The sequence below is a fragment of the Lissotriton helveticus genome, chromosome 4_1 (assembly GCF_964261635.1).
Source record: "Lissotriton helveticus chromosome 4_1, aLisHel1.1, whole genome shotgun sequence".
Lineage (NCBI taxonomy): Eukaryota > Metazoa > Chordata > Amphibia > Caudata > Salamandridae > Lissotriton > Lissotriton helveticus.
The window spans coordinates 198,893,470-198,913,626 of record NC_136063.1 but is presented as its reverse complement, the minus strand read 5'-3'; the positions used below and the strand labels follow the sequence as shown (position 1 = coordinate 198,913,626).

The 20,157-nt window shown below is 42.2% G+C and overlaps 1 protein-coding gene across 1 annotated transcript in view; it reads right to left on the bottom strand.

Moving 5' to 3' along the window:
- The window catches only part of LOC144827102 (uncharacterized), a 466,306-nt gene that overhangs the window by 316,359 nt on the left and 129,790 nt on the right, over positions 1–20,157 (bottom strand). Inside the window, exons 5-7 of the mRNA XM_078685542.1 lie at positions 15,491–15,595; positions 5,439–5,537; positions 2,270–2,371 (exon numbers count right to left, since the gene is read on the bottom strand). Of these exons, the coding sequence (XP_078541668.1) occupies positions 2,270–2,371; positions 5,439–5,537; positions 15,491–15,595 (306 nt within the window). The remainder of the gene's footprint in view (positions 1–2,269; positions 2,372–5,438; positions 5,538–15,490; positions 15,596–20,157) is intronic.

The window sequence follows — 20,157 nt, the reverse complement described above, 5'->3', positions numbered from 1 at the left end:
AGGGGAAAAAAAACACCTACCTACACCCAGGACATCGTCTCTTCTCTGGAGCAGTTTTAACACCTCCTCCACAGCTCACTTAGGTCAAGTACAGGCTGGGCAATCGTTGGAGAGCTAATAAAAAAAATAGCCTCCAGCAGCTTCAGGCAAGGTATTAAATATATTTTAAAAGGTCTTTGAATGGAGTCTGTAGCTGGTACATGCCAAAAGTTATGAATTAAAGTATAGAATCTATACTTTGACATCTTCTTTGTGCCATTTACCACCTGACCAGTGACAATGTTGTTTTGGGCCTAGTTAATGGGGAAATGTGCCATTTCAAATGTCACACATGTTCCTCTCCAACATATGGACACTACCTTTTGGGCAGCATACTGTGCTTAGGGGTGACTTTTCACTGCCACTGTAGTGCATGGCACAATAAGCGCCGCAGTCCACAGGTGGCATTTAACTTTCCATGCCAGGGGTGTATTTCCCACCTATACTATGGCCTTGTAGGAAAATGAATTGCACCAATCAGGTTTAAGCCAGTTTTGACAAGTTTAAATGTTGAGCACAACCACTCTACTCTTGTTTAGCAAGGGTAAAGTGTACAGAACAATAATGCCAGCAAAACAGATAGGGTAAACATTGCCGGGAAACCACACAAAAAAAGATGGTAATTTCCTACAGTGGCATCAATTGAGCTGTCACATAGCTCATGTTATGTCTCAACCCACAAACCGCTTGCCGGCTACAAAATACACCTTCATTTAGGCTTATAGATATATATTTGTATCATCATCAACAAAACTTTTATTACGATCATCGGGGTCCAAAAAATTACAGAGCACAAGTATAAAAACAGGGATATAAACATTTGGAACTAAATATGTTAAAAACAATTTCATAAAATAGATGTGCAAAGAGAAAAATACAGCAACTCGTAGAAGAATATAGTGCTTAATGCAAGTAGCTTCCCACGACTGATCCACAGTGCGTACCACAATCTTGAGAGTCCAAAGACCATTGATCTACGAGTGATAGTACACAATGTTCTCATCACCTCAAGAAAATGGCCCGGACCAGCAAGTCTACACAATGGATTATAAATATTTTCCTCAGTGATAAATAATGTGGGCAGAAGAAAAGTAAATTGACAATTGACTCTGGACAGGCTTTGCACGCAGGGCACAATCATCAATCATATTTGTATCACAGCCATCCACAGCCTGTGCAGGTAAGAGCGGTGGGCCTGGTTGGGGGGGGGGATTCGACAGACAACCTTGAGGGAAAATTAAATAAATGATCATCTTTCCCTCGTCGTCGTCTGTCGAAATCCCCTCTCACCTGGCCCCATCGCCCCACCGCTCTTACCTGCACGGGTTGCGGCTTATCACATCATGCGAATATCAGACTCTATGAGAAGATATTACATCTATACTAGATACATAGATTCTCTTTCTTTGAACACACATGTTGTCAACTCAGCATTAGTCATTAGACTGCCCTGGTTGAATTATTCAGTCATGGCTCGCCACCTAAGCATCAGTCTGATTTATCTAAATGATGAAGCATTAAAGTTAGCATCTTTCACCTAAGTTTTCTGTATTCATGTCAAGTGCTAGAAGATCAAAGGACCCCCGATGACCCTTAAAGATTCTCTCCTGATGTAATCGAGGCTGGTCAGATCACTTTTGTAAGGAAGATACAGCCACGAATTTTGGATTTCAAGCAGTAATACACAATGGTCTGTGTGTGCAAATCATATATCAATGCAGTTGCATTATATGTGAAAACTATAAAGTATCCTTTTAAACTATGGGTCCGATTCACAGAACTTATCTGAGGCAAAATCCTAAACGTACTACTTTTGGTATTCACAGAAGGCATTTAGTAGTAGTAAAGTTAGGATTTTGTCTTAAATTAGGATTTTGTCTTAAATTAAGATTTTGTCTTGAATGAGGATTTTGTCTTAAATTAGGATTTTGTTTTAAGACCAAAACTTAAGACAAACTTAAGTTTAACTTAAGTTTAACTTAAGTTTAACTTAAGACAAAATCCTAACTTAAGACAAGATCCTAATTTAAGACAAAAGCCTAACTTTACTACTACTAAACGTCTTCCGTGAGTACCAAAAGTAGTAAGTTTAGGATTTTGTCTCAGATTATTTCTGTGAATCGGCCCCTATCTGTCTATCTCAGTTTTGCAGAAAACCCTTTTCAGTTTTTGAAAGGATCAATCACAATGCTAAAATCACACCAGGCTTTATTGAAGGCTGTAGCTTTACCTTGTCCACTATGTTAGCGTTGGCTTTGCACTGGTAGAGGAACTTCAAAAGAATTTCATCACCTTCCCAAGCGACAATGTGCAGAGGAGTCTGACCTTCATCCTGTAACAGAAAAATTTAAAGTTGGGTTGATTCAAATGGCAGGAAACCACCCTCAGCAGCCATAAAATGGTTTTGGGCAGAGCGGAATGAGCATAAGGGAAAATGGGAAAACCTTTTGGTGGGATGGAGGGAAGGGATCTAGTGCTATAAACATTTCAGTCCTAAAAACATCCCAGAGGGTGGTGTGCAAATCTCTTCCAGCCACCTCCCCTTTCTTATTGGCATTGCCCAGATGGATGGGATCCCCGGGCCTAAAAATAAACCCTCCCCCTTTTTCTTGTATTTGGGCCTGGGGCCCAAAGACCAAAATATCATATTTTCCATTAAAAAAGATCTTAGAAATTCACTGAAAAGAACAAAGGTTAAAGTAACATTATAGTTAGGTGAATATATTAGTGACAACATTAATGTTTTGAACTAAAAAAACACAGAAATTCACCAGTTGTAGTTAGAAGGGCTAACTATAACTTGCGCCCCCACCATGCACTGCTTATGACCTCACCTATTACATCTGTCATGGCATGTTTTATCAAATCATTTATGACATCACCGAAGACATGTCAAATGACATCATTGATCACATCATCCAAGCTTCTTTTGCACACCCTGCTCTATAGACCAGAATGGCATTGGAGGCCGGAAAGTAAGTACAAAATAGCTAAGAATAATATGAAGCATCATTATTGCCATCACAGATACAACTCCATTGGGTGTGTCAAGCATGGGTCATGTGCATCATTAACCCTATACCGTACACTTTGTGGGTAGCTTAGTTCACATTAACAAGCAACAGCCGATATATGGGAAACACTTTTGTACAATGTGTTGAATTGGTATTAAAGTCTTCAGAGCAAGTCACACAAGATACTGGATGTCTCTCCCAAAATGAATAACCTACTATGGACAGCCTTTATCTGCATCATATGTCTCACAGTCACCAAACCCACATTGAGAAATGAAGTGGATATGAGTAGAAAAGTGGTACTATAAACAATGTTTTCTCTATGGAGAGAGATTACTCTGTACCACACTGTTTGTAGATAGTGAAACTCTCATGAGAAATACACCACATAGCATTAAAAAGTATCTACTAGGAAGAGTGCACACTCTTTGCAAAACTTGTACAAGGAGACACTATTTGCTCAAAATAACCAAGTTCTGAAGGCGCTAAGTTTCATACTACTTGTAGGCTTCATATTGTGCTGAAAACTTTACAGACACACACTTTTCTAAAACTAAACAAACACAGGTTCATAGGTTGGTATCTGGTGAATGCAGTCTTCTAAATTATGTGGAAATGTCATGCTGAGACAATTCTGTCTAACTCATGGTTGCTTGTACCCTAGGTATTAGGGGTAGATTTATAAGAATCGGATGCATCTGTACAGATGAGTCAATTTCCCTGCGCCTCCATGCGAGCCCCTGCGCCGCCATGGATGACCCGTGGCGCAAGGATTGACAGATGCGTCTGAAATTCTGACGCATCTGTTAGTGCAAAAGTTACTCATTGTTGGAGTTGTGTCGCAAGCACAAAGCAACTCCAGCAATGCACAGGAGGCCTATTCCCAATACACTGTGTACACTGTGTCACTCCTTATGCCTGCTCCAAGTGTTTTGACGCAGTGGCGTCCTAGAAGTGGCAAAGAGAAATCTTTTAGAATTCACTGAGTCACTTCTATGGGGTTTTCCTGCATGGGAAGGCCCAGCCTGCATACATTATACCTGATGAATATATAATGTGGCACAGGGCTTTACATCGTGATGCATCTACTTAGATGCATCACATTATAAATGGGCCACAACGTGGCACATTGTTTACTCTGCCGCTGCGTCACAAAAAGTGACAAAACGGCGGTGCAAAAGTGTTGCATGGGGCTTGTAAAGCTGCCCCTTAGTATCTACTATGTAGAATATTTGCCCTGTTGGAAACTTTCTCAACAGAGCTAAAAGACATGTGGAACTTACTGGACAGAAGTAGTCAACTGTAATTTGCACACAGAGGTACTCTTCAGTACAAAGATTTATAACATGTTCAATACCTCTACATGCCTATGATGCATTAGAAGCACATCGGTGTTGTAACCACTAACATCCAGTACTTGGGCACAGGTTGTACATAATCAGGTAGAAAAGTAATAAGGTAGCTACCAGCCACTATGTAAACTATAAAACAAACAAGCACACTCATTTGATGATGTCATCAGTGATGTAATCAATGATGTCATCAGTGATGTCATACATGATGTCATGTGTGCGGTCATAAGCAGTGAACGGCGGGGGTGCAAGTTATAGTTAGGTCTGCGGTGCAGCAGCAGTGCAGCGAGTGGCAGCCAGGGTTGAGGCATTGGAGAATACAGAGCGGTAACAGTGGGTCATGAGAGGACCAGGGTTTCTAGTGGTGGGTGCAATTGGGGCGTAGATGGACTGGTTTTTGGCGCGCATTTGCGTGTCTGCGCTTCGGCCCTCATTAAGTTGGGAGAGGGGTGGAAAAGTGCAGGGTGTGGGACAGGGCCTAAGGAAATTCTGCAGTGCTGCATTGAGCAAAGCTTAAACGATTGTGCTGTACCATATTAACAAATCACGAGCCAATTATGTTTTCATCTGAACTAGCACAAAACATGACTTTTTGTGTGATGCTTAACTTTACAGTATAGTGCTAAAGCAAGCCAGCAGTGTCTTGCTTAAGATTTGTACTCAAAATGCACCTTCCAGTACAAATTTCCACACGATGACAAGCGGAAAAATGTAAACCATTCAAAATATGTAATGCTGTGGAAATTAATCATATGGCATAAAGGAATATAAAGTGATAATTTGCTTGTCGATTGTTAATGTCTAGTTTTATTTGAAGTGTGATTTCAAGCTAGGCTAGGTCACGTTAGTTAAATAGATATGGTTCAGCCATTTAGATATTGGCATTGAGAAGTTTTTTCAGTAATATTTTGAAGAGGAGAAAGAATGCTGCACTTCTGATGTGAACTGGGAGGGCATTCCAGCATTAAAAGTGCAGTACAATGGGTCAATTAGGAATAGGTTAATTAAAGTAAGTTATTAGTATATCGCTTACATTCTGTTCGTCCACCATTGCTCCATATTCAACTAGCAGCTTGCACAGTTCTAGTTCTTTCTTCCGACAGCAGGCGTGCAGTACAGTGTCTCCATATTTCTGTGAAGACCAAATAGCATTAATAAGAAAAGGCACGTGAACAAGTTGTTGAAAGTGTGCTATATCAAAGTGCATCTTGCTCAAAAATGCTTGCACCATAATAAATGATAAAGACTAGACTGTAAGTGTGTTGGCTGCATGAAAACATGTGTAACTGGAATTAAGTACCATTTACGCCCTCAGGAATACCCAGAAAGGCAAATATAAGTGGTCAAGTGTTTCCGTACCCGAAATTACCGGGTCAGGAAACACCATATCCTGTTTCGCTGGGAGTGGATACGTGGTCATTGTAAAGCCCCAGCTGGATATGGCCAGGGGCTGAGGACAGAAGAACACCCTTGCCCTTGCTTGCCCCATCTATCCCATTGGGATGAGAAGATGACTTGAGATATACTCTGTTCAAATAATAGATTTTAAAAAATAGGCCCAAATGGTGCATTGTAACTAAAATGTATTTCCTAATGGAAACCCATGACATTTTCTACTACTGAAGGGTCTGAAACAGAACCCGGCCTTTATGTATGTCTGGTCACTAATGACTCTGTTCTAGTCACAATAGACATCAACTTAGATGTCATTGTTGATCAAGATTGAAACTGTCTTTAAATAGAGAAGATAAGATTGCTTCACCTATGGACCATTTACATGCTAGCACCCTGAACCCCTGACAATCATGAGTTACTGTCTCTAAGTTAAAGGTACACATTCTCTCCCTCACAAACCTTGGATAAACACATAAAATAGCATAATAGCAAAAATAGGAATGTACATTATCAATGAAGTTAAAGATAATTTTCATTTATGATGTATGAAGTGAAATCTCACAAATTCGAAGTATGGCATCACAGGACCCATTAATACGAAATAAAAGGCTTGACTGAAATAACAAAATGTGCCTATAGTCAATCAAAAGAGTCCAAAATGTTTGTTAGCGGGCCCAGAATCTTTAACAGAATACAATCAAACATGGCAGACTAGATAACAATTTATGACAGAAAAGAATGAGTGACTAAATAGTGCCATGAAGACAGAGACATAGGGCCAGATGCATCAACCAATATAGTGATCGCAATAGGTGCGAATTAGCTATTGCGATCGCAAAAAAATGAAAAGCCATTCATGATCCGAAAATATCAAAAAATGCGAATTCGCAAAAGCAAAATTGCGAATTCGCAAACCAAATCGCAGAATCAAGATAGAACCCCCTTAGTGATTCGTAATTAGCGAGAATTCCAGGATACTGCGGAAAAAGTTTGCGATGTCGCAAAATCAATATAGCGAAATCGCAAAAAACTCGCAAACCCGATGCATGAAAAATCGCTAATTGCGATTACATCTAAAATCGCTATTTAGCACTAGCAGTTTAAAGGGAATCACAATCAGGTGGTAAAAAAAAAAAATTCACTCACCTGCTATATATACATCAGGGGCCTATTTAAACAGACCCATGAGGCCATAGTGGCCTCCCACAATGGCAGGACTCTACATTTTTGCAAGGAGGAGGAGGATACTTGCAGCAGGCCAGGCCAGAAGGAGAATCCAGGAGAGAATCTTCCGCCTGCGCATCACTTTGTTGGGACAGACTCGTGAGCAAATTTATGGCAAGTACAGGATGAATGCAGCAATGATACTGTACTTAATAGATGAATTGGACCCACTATTGCAGCGCCAAACACGTAGGACCCAGGCAATCCCAACTCATGTCCAGGTGCTATGTAGCCTGCACCTGCTTGCGTCTGGTAGCTTCCAGGATATAGTGGCAGAAGCCGGAGGGGTATCACAGAGCTCCCTCTCGCGGTTCTTTAGATCCTTCCTGGCCGCCATGATGTCTTTGATCAACAACCACATCACCTTCCCCACAACCCAACAGGAATTGAGCCAAACAAAACAGGACTTCTACCAAGTTGCCCAGTTTCCACACATGATCGGATGTATAGATTGCACCCACGTAGCCATATGTCCCTCTGCCGTAAATGAGTATATCTTCCGCAACCGGAAAGCATATCACTCAATAAATGTCCAAGCAGTGTGCAATGCAAACAACATCATCACCGACCTCATTGCACAATACCCTGGGAGCACTCACGATTCCTACATCTTCCGCCATAGTGGCTTGCACACACGTTTGCTCAGGGGTGATTTTGGCGATGGACACCTGCTAGGTAAGTTGAATACAATACTCATCATTGAATTATGTAATGGCAATGCATACCTGACACTAACATATTGTTTGTAACTCTGTAGGTGACAGTGCATAGTTACGCGGTGAGGCATTACATCTTGACTTCATACCTGAACCCAGCCAGCCTACAACAACTGAGGTACAATGCAGCCCACATCAGGACACCTAATGTAATAGAACGGACATTTGGATTGTTCAAGAGTCGCTTCCGCATCCTGCATAAAACTGGAGGAGCAATTCTGTACCAACCGGAAACATGCTGCAGGATAATTGCAGCATGTGCAATGTTGCAAAACATAGAAACAAGGAGAGGTATCCCCATTGAGGAATCCGACACAGAGGGCAACCAACCCCCAGCACACCCACGCCGGGCACATCTTGGGAGTTCAGCTGAGGGGCAGAGAAAACGGACAGACATCACCCAGCATTATTTCTAAGGTATGTAATAATGACACACAACACTCAATTGCATTTGAAGGTGAACTATTTATTACCACGTCAGGCGGTAGGGGTGTAAAATTGAACAGAGCTGGTGGCCATTCGCACATTAACTGCATGCACTGAAAGACACAAGAGACACACAAAGGACTTGAAATGCAGTCACAACGAATGTCTTGGACATGGTTACGTCACCATGATGAATTCCACCCTTCAGAATATGTTTAGTGTCTCCTCCCTCTCACACCCAAATGTCTTTATCCTGCATCTGTATCTGCATTCCCGGATGCAGCGGGAGGTGTTTGTCTACGGCTACTGCTCCTCCTGACAGTGGTGAGTGGCGCAGTGATGCTGCTTAGGCTGTATGCCTCACTACCCTCTTCCCCTGTAACATTGCCCTGACCACCAGTGCTAGACTGCATCAGTTCAACGGCAGTGGTAATTTGGCAAAGTGCCTTGGACACATCCCCACAACAATGACCCATATCTATCTGCATTTCCACCGACCGACGTGACAGCTCTGCCATGCTGGCGCAAATCTTGTTGTTGGACCTGGTATAGCCGCCCATGCAGGTCACAAACTGGTGATGCCTCCTGCATCACACGCGCCACCTCCAGCAGGGTGTTGTTTGTTTCTCTGTTTGCTTCCACTAGTGCAGTAGTGAGCTCCCTCACACTCTCAGCCATTACAGATATGTTTTTGTTCATTTTCGTCATCTGCAGGTTGATGGCTCCCATATGCCTCGCATGCACGCGCTGCACCCGCACCATCTGTGACTCCACGCCACCCCACTCATTGGGAGTTCCTGCCTCCTGTGCCCAGGTATGGGTCCTTGGCCTGCCTCTTGTTCCTGGACGGACATGTGCCTGCGGTATAGTTGTATGGCTCGCACTTGGACGGCTTGTGCTAGGAGCAGTAACTGGTTCCTGTTGTGACTCCATTGGCTGCAGTGGTGTAACTGTGGCCCAGCGTTTTGCTGGTGCCTTGGATTTGGGTGGTGGTGTCACAGGTTTTGACACAGCCGCCTCTTGGATGACCTGTGTGCTGTCTCCAATATCACTGTCATCAGTGTTTACTTCTGCTGCATCTGTGATGTGAAACAGTGCAATGTTATTTTGTGTTGTTGCATTAGTTGAGCAACATTAATAAATCTATACATTTATGCTCCCACTGTCTCTCATCAATGACTGTACTGCATTTTGGTAGCATTTGGGCTTACTATGTTGTATTCTGACAGGCAATTGGGTTCTACAGATTACAAGTCCCATGATGCATTAGTGTCCCTATGTAAAATGTGGGCTGGACTATTTCTACTGTGATTTTGCATGTTAATTTAAATTTGGGCACTATCAGTATGTACATTAATCTGTTGATGTGTCCAGCTGCATTACTCTCACCACTGCTTCAGGCTCAATTGTGCCCTCAACCATGTCCTCCTGGGCTGTGTTGTCTGGGACTGTTGGGCTTCCTCCTCCCGTCCCCTTCGCCTCCTTCAGCCTTTCCGCTATCCTCTCCTTGGCACGACTACGAAGGTCGTACCAGCGTTTCTTTAAGTCATCTATGCTGCGATGTGTGACCCCCACAGCATTCACCTTGTTTTTAATCCGGGTCCATATCCTTCTTTTTTCTGCCTCTGGTACTTTAAGGGAGAGCTTCCCAAATAGCTTCTCATGGTTGTTAGCAACCTCCTCAATGAAGAGCTCAAGTTCACTCTTACTGAACCTGATTTTCTGCTTCCTGGCCACTGCACCCTCCTCTGTAGCTGTTTGGGACATTTTGGCAGTCTCCACGTGTGAGCAAACTTCAGTTTGTGTTCTTCTGCTCTATCTCCCTGCACTCAGATTCTGCCTCTTTCTTCCTCTGTGCACAGGTGGCAGCATGGGCTGAATGACTTCCTGGTTGTGATGTCATCAGCCTGCTCCCAATGCGACTCTGTAGTTTTCACGTTCCCGCTATTTGCGATTTCGCTATTTGCGATATCGCAAACAGCGGGATCGCAAAATGCGAGATTTAAGTTTTTTAACGGTAGCGATTCCCTAACATGGAATCGCTATTGTTTTTTGCGATTTATAGCGATTCTTTATTTATTCGCTATCCTCATCATGCATAGCTAACAGCGAGTCCTTATTTGCGATTCCTTAATAATCGCAAATAAGGATTCGTTATTTCTTTGTATGATGCATCTGGCCCATAGAAACAAAAATGTAATGCCCAGGAACTGAGACTATGGCTCACCCTTAATAACCAGCAAAGGTCACTATAGATTAGCCTTTCCATTCTTAAAAAACGTTCATTTGAGTTTGTTGTAAAAGGAGTTTCTGCTGCATAGGTACTTTTATTTTTGGTCAGCATGTTGTTTACCTTCTGATCAGAGAGTAGTGATCCACATTCAGCTTCAAAATGTAATTGCAAACTATAGAAATGTGAACTACAAGCTCCACATTTATCAATTATTACTAAAAGGGGGACCAGGATTGAAACTATTCAAACTTCAGTCACATTTTTGAGGTCACCAGGTCCTCTTATGGCCTTGTCTTATTCTTACTCCTTGTAGCTCTTCCGCGCGGAAGTAGCACCGAACGGAGAGCAGCCACAGTGCAGCCCGGAGTCCTGGATTTAAAGAAATTGCACAAAAGACGAGAAAATCAAGGAATAACACGGTTTCCGTTTAAAGATGAAAGTTCAGACACAGTAACACACTGGACAGACAGACGCCAGATACACCACCGCCAATTCCCCGCAGCGCTCTGCGCCAAGGAAGTTAAAGTTTTTTGAGAAGCATCCCATGAGAAGAATTGTCGAGTTTACAGTCGTGTGTTACACTAGCTAGAACCATCCCGGTCCTGAGGAGAGTTCCACAAATTAGGAACTCGAAACGCGTCAATCACAGTTTTCTATTTAGGCCAATCTAAACATAAATTGCAGCCAAAGAAGCTATCTCATGGTTTAATTAGAAAGATGGCCTCCATTGTTTTTTCAATTTTAGTTGAAGGAATGTCTTTAAGAATGTAAATAGTGACTTGTTCTACATATCATTCCCCTAGGGTGGGTCTTTTTTCTTTGTATGTATGAGGAGTTTGTGAGAAGATGGATGAAATGTTGAATGGGTATGATTAGTATGCATGAGATGTTTTTATTGATTATAAACACAAATAGAATGGTACACTTGTTTGAAAGGTTGTGTGTTTGATTTATATTCTGCTCTACGAGCATCTGTGTAGGGTGGGGACCCCGGTTTCGTAATATTTGTAATTTTTCATGAGATTTTGATAAAGGTTCAGAATAAAGAAGAAAGAAACAAGAAAAATAAAATTGATTTGCTCAAACCAAAATGGTTCACTAGGCACAGTTTTATTCTGTCTCTGGTTGGTTCAAGTTTGAAAACAAGCAGCAGTACTGGCATCTTGTTGTTCTTAATTGTTATATAAGGCTTGGACTTGCTGCAGAATAGCCAGACCCTCTCTTTGGTATTTCCGCTTCATTGACTATGGCACAGCCTTCGACAAAGTGATACGAGACAGGATATGGCGGAAATTAGAAAACTGGGGCATCCCGCCAAACCTACTCAAAGCAATCAGATCACTATACAAAGGCACCTGGGTGCGGGTCAAAACCAGCTCAGGCACAGTGTCCCCCAATATAACAAAGAACAACCTGCTGAAACAAGGATGCGCGTTGGCCCCCATCCTCTTTAACCTATATACGGCGGATTTGGGGGATGCCCTGAAAGGAGCCAGCCTAGTAGAACCGAGACTAGGCAGTATGAGGCTGCCGGTGCTACAATACGCTGATGACACTACCATAATGGACAATACGAGGGTGGGCCTGCAGAGAGCCCTAAACGCGCTGAACCAATTCAACAATGATAACAATCTTACAGTCAACCAGGGGAAAACAAAGGTCATCATTTTTGGGAGCTACGACCTGAAAAGGAAAGCGCAGTGTCTAATGGGAGACCTGCAAATCAGTACAGTGGCATCCTACAAGTATCTAGGGGTTTGGCTCACGGAACTGGCCAAGGCAAAAGTCCACTTGAAACAGCAGTCTTCTAAGGCCAATAAGGTGACATTCCTGTTAAAGCAATGAGCTTACAACTGATAAGCCCCACTGCAGGACCACGACTAACTGCCCTAAAGGCAAAATTGCTGCTAGCTATTAGTTATGACCACCAGGCTTTTACGGGGTAGCAGGACGCCCTTCTCATCTCAGCCTAACCTAAAGCAGATAAATCAGTCTTCTCTATCCCATGGTTGGCAAGGAAGTCAAGGCTATGATTGGAGCTAGGCCTGGTAAGGCTAGACCTGATGTGCCAAGGGGATATTATAAAACTATACTTAAGGATTCTAAGGGCCCCAACAAATTCCTTAAAACAACAACTGAGAGTCCTCTTTGAGGGGCCAAGCTCAGTATGGCACACCAGTCTTGGCAAAGCGCTCAAGACTTTAAAGATCGAGGAAAAGAGCATACCATTGCCGGAAATCCCACATTAATGTGTGGAAAAAAGCCATAAACAGATAAGTCAGTGAAACCTCATTTGATCTGAATATTAAATCTCTTCGTTCTAGCCCCCACCTAGTCCCACTGAACAGCTCCTATACGGTAGGCAAGGCACAATGCTACCTAAACGAGACCCTGACACCACAAGCCTGTGCCAAAATTCTCTCCATGAGACTAGGCACATTAGGAGTCACTGATTTTAACCCTGCATGGGCTAGCAAGGGGGAATACACAAACTGCAGACTGTGCTCCTACATGAGGGAATCCTGGTTACATCTCCTGTGCTGCTGCCCCGCCTTTAGGAACGAATGCCAAAAACTTCTTCGCCCAGTTTGTATTACCAAGGGAACTAAGACATGTAGCAAAGCATCAGCCTTGTGGTTTTCTAAAACAACCACGATGACCTTGGCGAGTTTGGGGAAATGTACTCATCTGATTAAACGAGCACAATCAAACCAGGGTGTCCAGCACGGTATAATAAGGGGGATAAAGCTGTTTCCCCCCCCCCAAACAAGTACAGAGCCCTGATTCTACTCACCCGTCCTACTAAGACCGCACCATACTTATGGCTCTAAATGGAAGGGCCAAGGAGAATGACCTACAGATTGCCGAAGTAGAAAACTGCCACGATTTACGCGGGTGCCTTAGAAACTTAATGCAAGGACTCATGACAATGAAAACCGTTGCTGGCAGATCGAGTGGGTGCCGCGGGAGGGGATATAGCCCATCAACAACATTTTATCTGTTGCCTCTATACTTTTACTGTGACCATTCATTTATCTGCTTGTTTATATGTTTTTTACTGTAATGATTTTAATTATTTGTACAGTTAATAAATAAATTCAAAGGGTCGGAAGGAACAGACTTTTCGCATATTTGCAAGCAGAATCATTATAGGATTTCATAATTAGTCAACCAACCTACAAATGCTCCTGGGGTCAAGGTCCAGTTCTACAGCTCATTGGGTACACCACTGCTCTCTAGTTATGACTGTTGGAGCTTGCGTTAATACAATAGCAAATTATATTGAATAAGAGGATTTAGCTTCAAGTGTGAACCTCATTCATGTCCTGACCACAACCTTAACTTTACTTTGAGTTACTTGTGATTTTCCTGACTGATACTGGACCATGAACACCTGCTCCCCACTGAGTTCTACCTCAAGATTCTCAACATATTTTTATAGGTAATCTACCACTATCAAATTCCTGTTTCCTTCCAATCAGTCTTTAACATTGAGAACCTGTGAATCAACATCATCTTCAGATCGACCTTCATTTTGAGATCCCTCCAGTACTTCCACGACTGAAGGATTTACAAAGCTTCAAGTTCCTTCTTCTCTGGCAGCCTCAACACAGGCTGCAATCAGCATAATAACTTTTGGTTCTAGAGAAATTATTTATTTGCGGCAATTCATATTTCTTTCAAAAACAAGGATCTCGTTATCAAAGGTGATAGAAAAGAATATAGCAAAAGGTGAATGAAAGAGTATGAAGAGGTGCTTAGTAAGAGAAGACAAAGCAGACTTGAGCAAGACATTAACAACACCAATATCTAGTGAAGTGTTGCTGTGTTTTTTGGTGGTGTATAGGAAGCTGGTTATTGGTGGTTGCCAGAAGCGTTTGAGGGTACTGGCTGGTATTTTGAATTGGCCCTACAGAGCCGTATGATGGGTTTATGGGGTTCACACATATTCGGGGAGAGAGCTCCTCTATTGGAAGGGACTAGTAGCGAGAAAGCGATAAAGGGACACTTCATAATGAGGTTTAGAGCTATCTAGACTGGGATGGCTGTAGAACCTACAGTCTAGGTGCAGATATACAAATTAATGTTGTTAGTGAAGTAGGGAAGTGTTGCAATGTTCATTGCCTTAGACACGGGAATGAGAACATTAATTATGATTCTTTTTGGAGTGGAGGGCCATCCTTCCTGACACTAATAATCAGCAATAGTCAGAGTTGGAGGATGAACCTGGGGAGTTAAATACTGTGCATGCTGCAAAGTTTTTCTAAGGGCCATTGGGTATACTCGAAGCGGCCAATGAGGAGGCCATTGCATTAATATAGTTTATTAGCAAGAAAACTTTGGTCAAGGCTTTGGCTGATTGGAAGGAGAGGTGCTGTTGATTTTGCTAATGTGCAGGAACTGATTGCAGGTGGTTGACACAATGGCCGCCATGGTGGTCGGCCTCATATGCATCTCTCAGACACTCACCAATCCCTTAGGAGTTCTTCAGCACATCACGGCATGCAACCTTAGCCTCCTCGCCTCTTTTTGCATAACAATAGCCACTGCCTACACCTCATCCTCCGTTCAAGCATTAAAAGCCATCTCCTAGACCGCTTCTCCAAACCCTGGACTTACAGCTTCCTCATCTTCTCTTTCTCATCACTGTGACCACACATCTAAGTCACACCTCTGTGGTCCTTGCAATAGGGTGGGAAGGTGCATTATTACTCCCTTTTTCCCAGGAAGTCTGTCGTAAGACTATATGTCAGGAAACATTTGCTTAAAAGGGAAGAAAAACATTAAAATCAGTCCACACACATAAAGGGGCTTTGAAAACAGGCAAGTGGTTTCTTTGTGAATACATTAAGTAGTCTAGCGTATTATGGAAACTTTTGGGAACCATGCAAACAGGTCTACTATACAATGACGTGCATTGATACATTATGAAAATCACATTTCAAATCTGCTTTTATGACGTGAGCCCTATTTGTATCCATTCCAGTAAAGACAAAACATAAACACATACATATTAAACATATACTTTGCACACTGACCTAAATGTGTAAACACATATGTATGTTGTTTGCATGTATTGCAGGACAGTACCTTACTCTTTGCTCTTAGCTGGCTGTCAGCACTGGAGGACAACAGCTCCTTGCAGATACCAACATTTCCTGCTTCCACAGCTAAAAAGAGAGGGATACAGCCATCCTAGAAATTGGATTAAGAGAGAGGAAGAACAGAGAAGTAGAAGTGATGACTTTCAGGAAGGTAAACCTCTTACACACCTTTCATAGAAAAGGAAGCTATTCTATCTGCTTACTTGTATACACTTGGATCCCAATATATACGTGACCCAGCCACCAACCCCCATCCATTGTCCCCAAAGACCCAACCACTTTTAAATGCTTCAAATACTTGACATCTAGCACCGCATACAGTATTGTAGTAAAAGAGGGTTCAAAAGTGCCCTGGTGTAAACCACTTTTACTCCAGCTACACCAAAAATGTTTGTGCACGATTCAGAGAGTGTGGCAAAGAAACTGGGACTAACATGCACAAATAGATAGACAGCAGAACTGCTGCATTGCTGGCATTTTTTTTCCCTCTGCTGAAACTGAATGGTGAGAGCGAGCACAGATTGCAAGTGAGTGTTATTTAGTGATAGCATCAATGTAGTTATATTTGGGTCTGGGGGCCTCATTTAGGAAAAGTGACGCATCGCTGCGAGAAAACAGCCATGTGTAACTTTTCATTGCGCCTTCCTTGCGACACTAATGATGCGTCATATTTACAGTATGATGCATCATGTCACAAGGAGTTACAGATACGTCAGTATTTCCGACATATCTGTTGGCGCAAAAATGACGCTTTGCTGGAGTGTGTCACTATAGTGACACAACTCTATCAATGGGTCATTACACATGAGCAAGTCCCATGTGAAATGTTCCTACATCCGTCTTACGCCTGGCATGAGGCAGGCGTAAAATATTGACACATTTGCGTCCTAGAAGTGGCGCAGTGAAATCTTATAGATTTCACTGCGTCACTTCTATGAGGCCTACTTGCGTAGGAACGCCCCCCTGCATACATTATACCTGGCGCAGTTATAATGTGGCACAGGGGTTTACAAAGTGACGCATCTACCTTGATGCGTCACTTTGTAAATATGGTGCAAGAAGGCATATTTTTCATGCCGCTGGTGCGGGCGTTTCGCTCGTTCTATGCGAGCTTGAGCACATATATATATGTTTAGAAGGCATCAAGAATAGGAAGAAACAGCACTCCATTGCAGAAAAATCCATTTATTGTGATGCGAAATTACAACGTGTTTCGTCTTAAGGAACCCTTTGCCAAATGTAGTGCCTGATTTCTCAAAGAAACATATATTTACAGTTAGACTGCCATAGCAAGCATGTAGCATTGGCACCAAGGTAAACATCATTAGAAGACAGAGCGGTACTAAGTTCTAATATTGATAGTTATTATGTTTAAAATAAACATATAATGCTGTAAGCATAAATATTCTCTCATAAATTGATTTAGCATAAATTATTAAAGCCGATAAATCAAGAAATTCCATTTAATCCAACATGCGATTCCCATGATTCAAATTAATGAAAGATCTTGGGGCAATAGTCAAGGCACCATGTAAAATCCTGATTGACGTGCCAAAGGCTATAGGGTCATTGCGCAAGTCTTAATCCCAATATTACCCTATATTATTATATATTGGTATTATATATTCCGTAGAATTGTATGTTTGGCTGATTTATATCTTTGGTGCCATTTGACAAATCTACATGAAACCTTCCCCCAATAAATGTTTTACCTCATCTCCTTCCTGGAAGGTTCCTGGGTGATCCGTCAAGTGGGTGCCAAGAAAAAGGGACAGAGGGGTGTCCCAAAACACGTTTCTCCCATTCATTTTTTCCAGCTAAACAGATTTACACAAATTTGGCAGAAAGCTAGATCTTGGTCCAGAAAGAGTGCTTTTTGTGATTTGGTATAGATCCATTCAGGAGTTTTTGAATAATTAAAGCTAAACAATTTTATATTTCATGCCACAGAGGATCCGTGGCAGATCCACAATGGATTTGTGATTCTGCGTACTTAATAATGCATTGTGATTGATTGGCCGCAACCAGAAGGAAAAGTTATGGCTGCCATTTTAGGACTCTGTGGATTTGGTCCAAAAGTCCTAAAATGTACAACAACAATAATTGCGGTAGGAGTTAGAGAGGGACCACACCTAGGGTTTAATGTTTTTAAAAATGTTTTTTTTAGTTCTGTGAATCTGCATACCCACCGCAACACTCAGGGTAACACACCTCTGGGTCTCTCTGGATCCACAGATCCAGGGGTGTTACATTGGGTGTTGTGGTGAATCTGCAGAATCCACTGAACCCCCACAAAAAAATAAATAAAAAAGGGGCTTGGGCTCATGCAGAGTGTTGGGGGCAGAACCTGGCTTCAGGGCAGGGCCTACTCCTAACTCCAAGCCCAAGCTGCACACAGCTAGAGGCCATCCATGGACAGGGGTTGCTTTCTTGTGGGGGGTTGGGCTTAGGGCCTGGCCGCAGACCAGTTCCTGCAGCCAACCACACACCTTGCACAGCCAAAGTCCATGCACTGTGTCGTGTTGGCTTTAAGTTTGATAATGAAATATTACTTTCTTTTTTTTTAACTAGAAAGTTCCCTGAAAAAAACAATGGTTAAAGTGACGTTATAGTTAGGATTTGAATTATATCGTTCTTTGCATTAAAAAAAACCTCTTAAAAATTCCCTGAACAAACCAAAGGTTAATTGGACGTTATAATAACATTATAATTTGGTGAAAATGAGAGTTAAAACATGGCGTTTCTATCAAACAAAACCACTGAAATTCACAAGTTACAGTTATTTCAAGGAACTTTAACTTGTGCCCTGTAGTAACTATAACTCACACCGTAGCCGCTAACTGCTAATTATCATCCTTATTGTGATCTACTGCATCACTGATAACATCGCAGTAACAACTGAAATGACATCATTGATGACAACACTGCATGGTGGGTGTGAGTTACAGTTACTTTAGTGCACCAGTTATAGTTATTTGAGATAACCATAAGTTGTCAATTTCAGTGGGTTTGTTAGGTTAAAATCGTTTGTTTTAAGAGTCTTTTTTCACCTAATTAAAATGTCCCTGTAATCTTTGCTATGAATAACAATGGTTAAAGTGACCTTAGGTTTGCTAATAAGATCTTAACATATGTTAAAGCAATTCCAACAATTCACCAAAAAAACACTTAAAAGGCAGTTATAGTTACAAAGCAAAACCTAAAAAAACAATGAAATTAATCAACTATAGTTCATGCACTTCTTATGTCCTCACATACTACATCACTCGTGCATGTTTAATGGCATCATTGATAACAACACTGGTTACGTCTCAAATGTCTAATTTGTCCATATTCTAAATAGATTTTTTTCTGGACCTCACCTCTTTATGGTTACCTCCAGCCTTTCACCCACTCTCTACATCCAACCAAGCTACGCTGAGCATGGCGTTAGGCCTTTAGCAGCAGAGGTAGTATTCTGGGCCTGACATTCAGACAAGCTCTTCACCCAAACCACCATGTTCAGCCAGCCCCCACTGAATATAATTTTCAGCCGTGTCCAGTGGAGACTGGGTACAGGCCTTGGCCTCCAGTAAAGCCCTGCACTCAACCCTCCATGGGCAGCTAACCCCCACTGAGCCCCGCCTTAAGCACCCACACCCTCCATGAGCAGCCAGCTTTTAGCAGGCAGCGATCCCCTACTGTGCATGTCCGAATCTGGAAGCTTATACATTTTCGATATGCAGTTCTTAGAGCTAGCTTCCCTACTATAGTGTTACAGTGCGGTGAAAGCTTACTTTAACTATAATTGAGTTTGAATACTGTCTGCATATGAGCAGTCAATATATCTTTGACTTCTAACGCTTTCAAACCCACAGACATATTCATTTAATGCTAATTTATTGAAAACTTCCCAATGGATTAACTCCAAACCAAGTAACCACACTTCCTTGAGTTTCAGTTGTATGCCAAGTTTGCTATAATTCCCTAGAGGGCATCTTTCCCTAGCAGAGAGCAATCATTCCTATCAGGGTTCAAATGGGAAATGCTGGTTTTATCACCCCTTTAAGTTTACTTTCCTTTACAGTTTGCTTGAAAATCAAAATATCACAAGTAAGCTAAACATTAACCCTGGGCAAAGCACTACGCTACGCTCGCGTAGTTTGTGAAGTTTGCGCTACTTCGCACTACGCAAACTGCACGTAGCACAGTGCAAACACGCGTAGCGTAGCATAGTGCAGCGGTCATTTTTTGCTTACTCGCAGTCCTCAACGTCAAGTTGGCGACCGTGAGCAAGCAAAATGGCATCCCAGCGAGACTTTTTCCATGTTCGCGATCAGCAAAATCAAGTTGCCGATCGCGAGCGTAGAAAATAAACCTCCCGGCGAGATTCTTAACGCGGGGAGGTCAGGTTTCTCATTGCGAGTGGTTACGTATGCTCGAGACCGCCCCCGATGAGAAACTACCAGTCCGCGTTGAGAAATCTGCCGCTCGAGTAAAAAGCCTCCTTTTTCTGATAGAACGTGAGCAATAGATAATAGTAATACTAAAAATGTGTTCTGTTTTTTTAGGCTCATTCAAAAGCCGTCTTCTTTGGAATTTCAAGAGGGACATTAAAAAAAAAAACAGAGAATGAATATATGAATTTTATCTGATATGATCTTAAAAGGTATG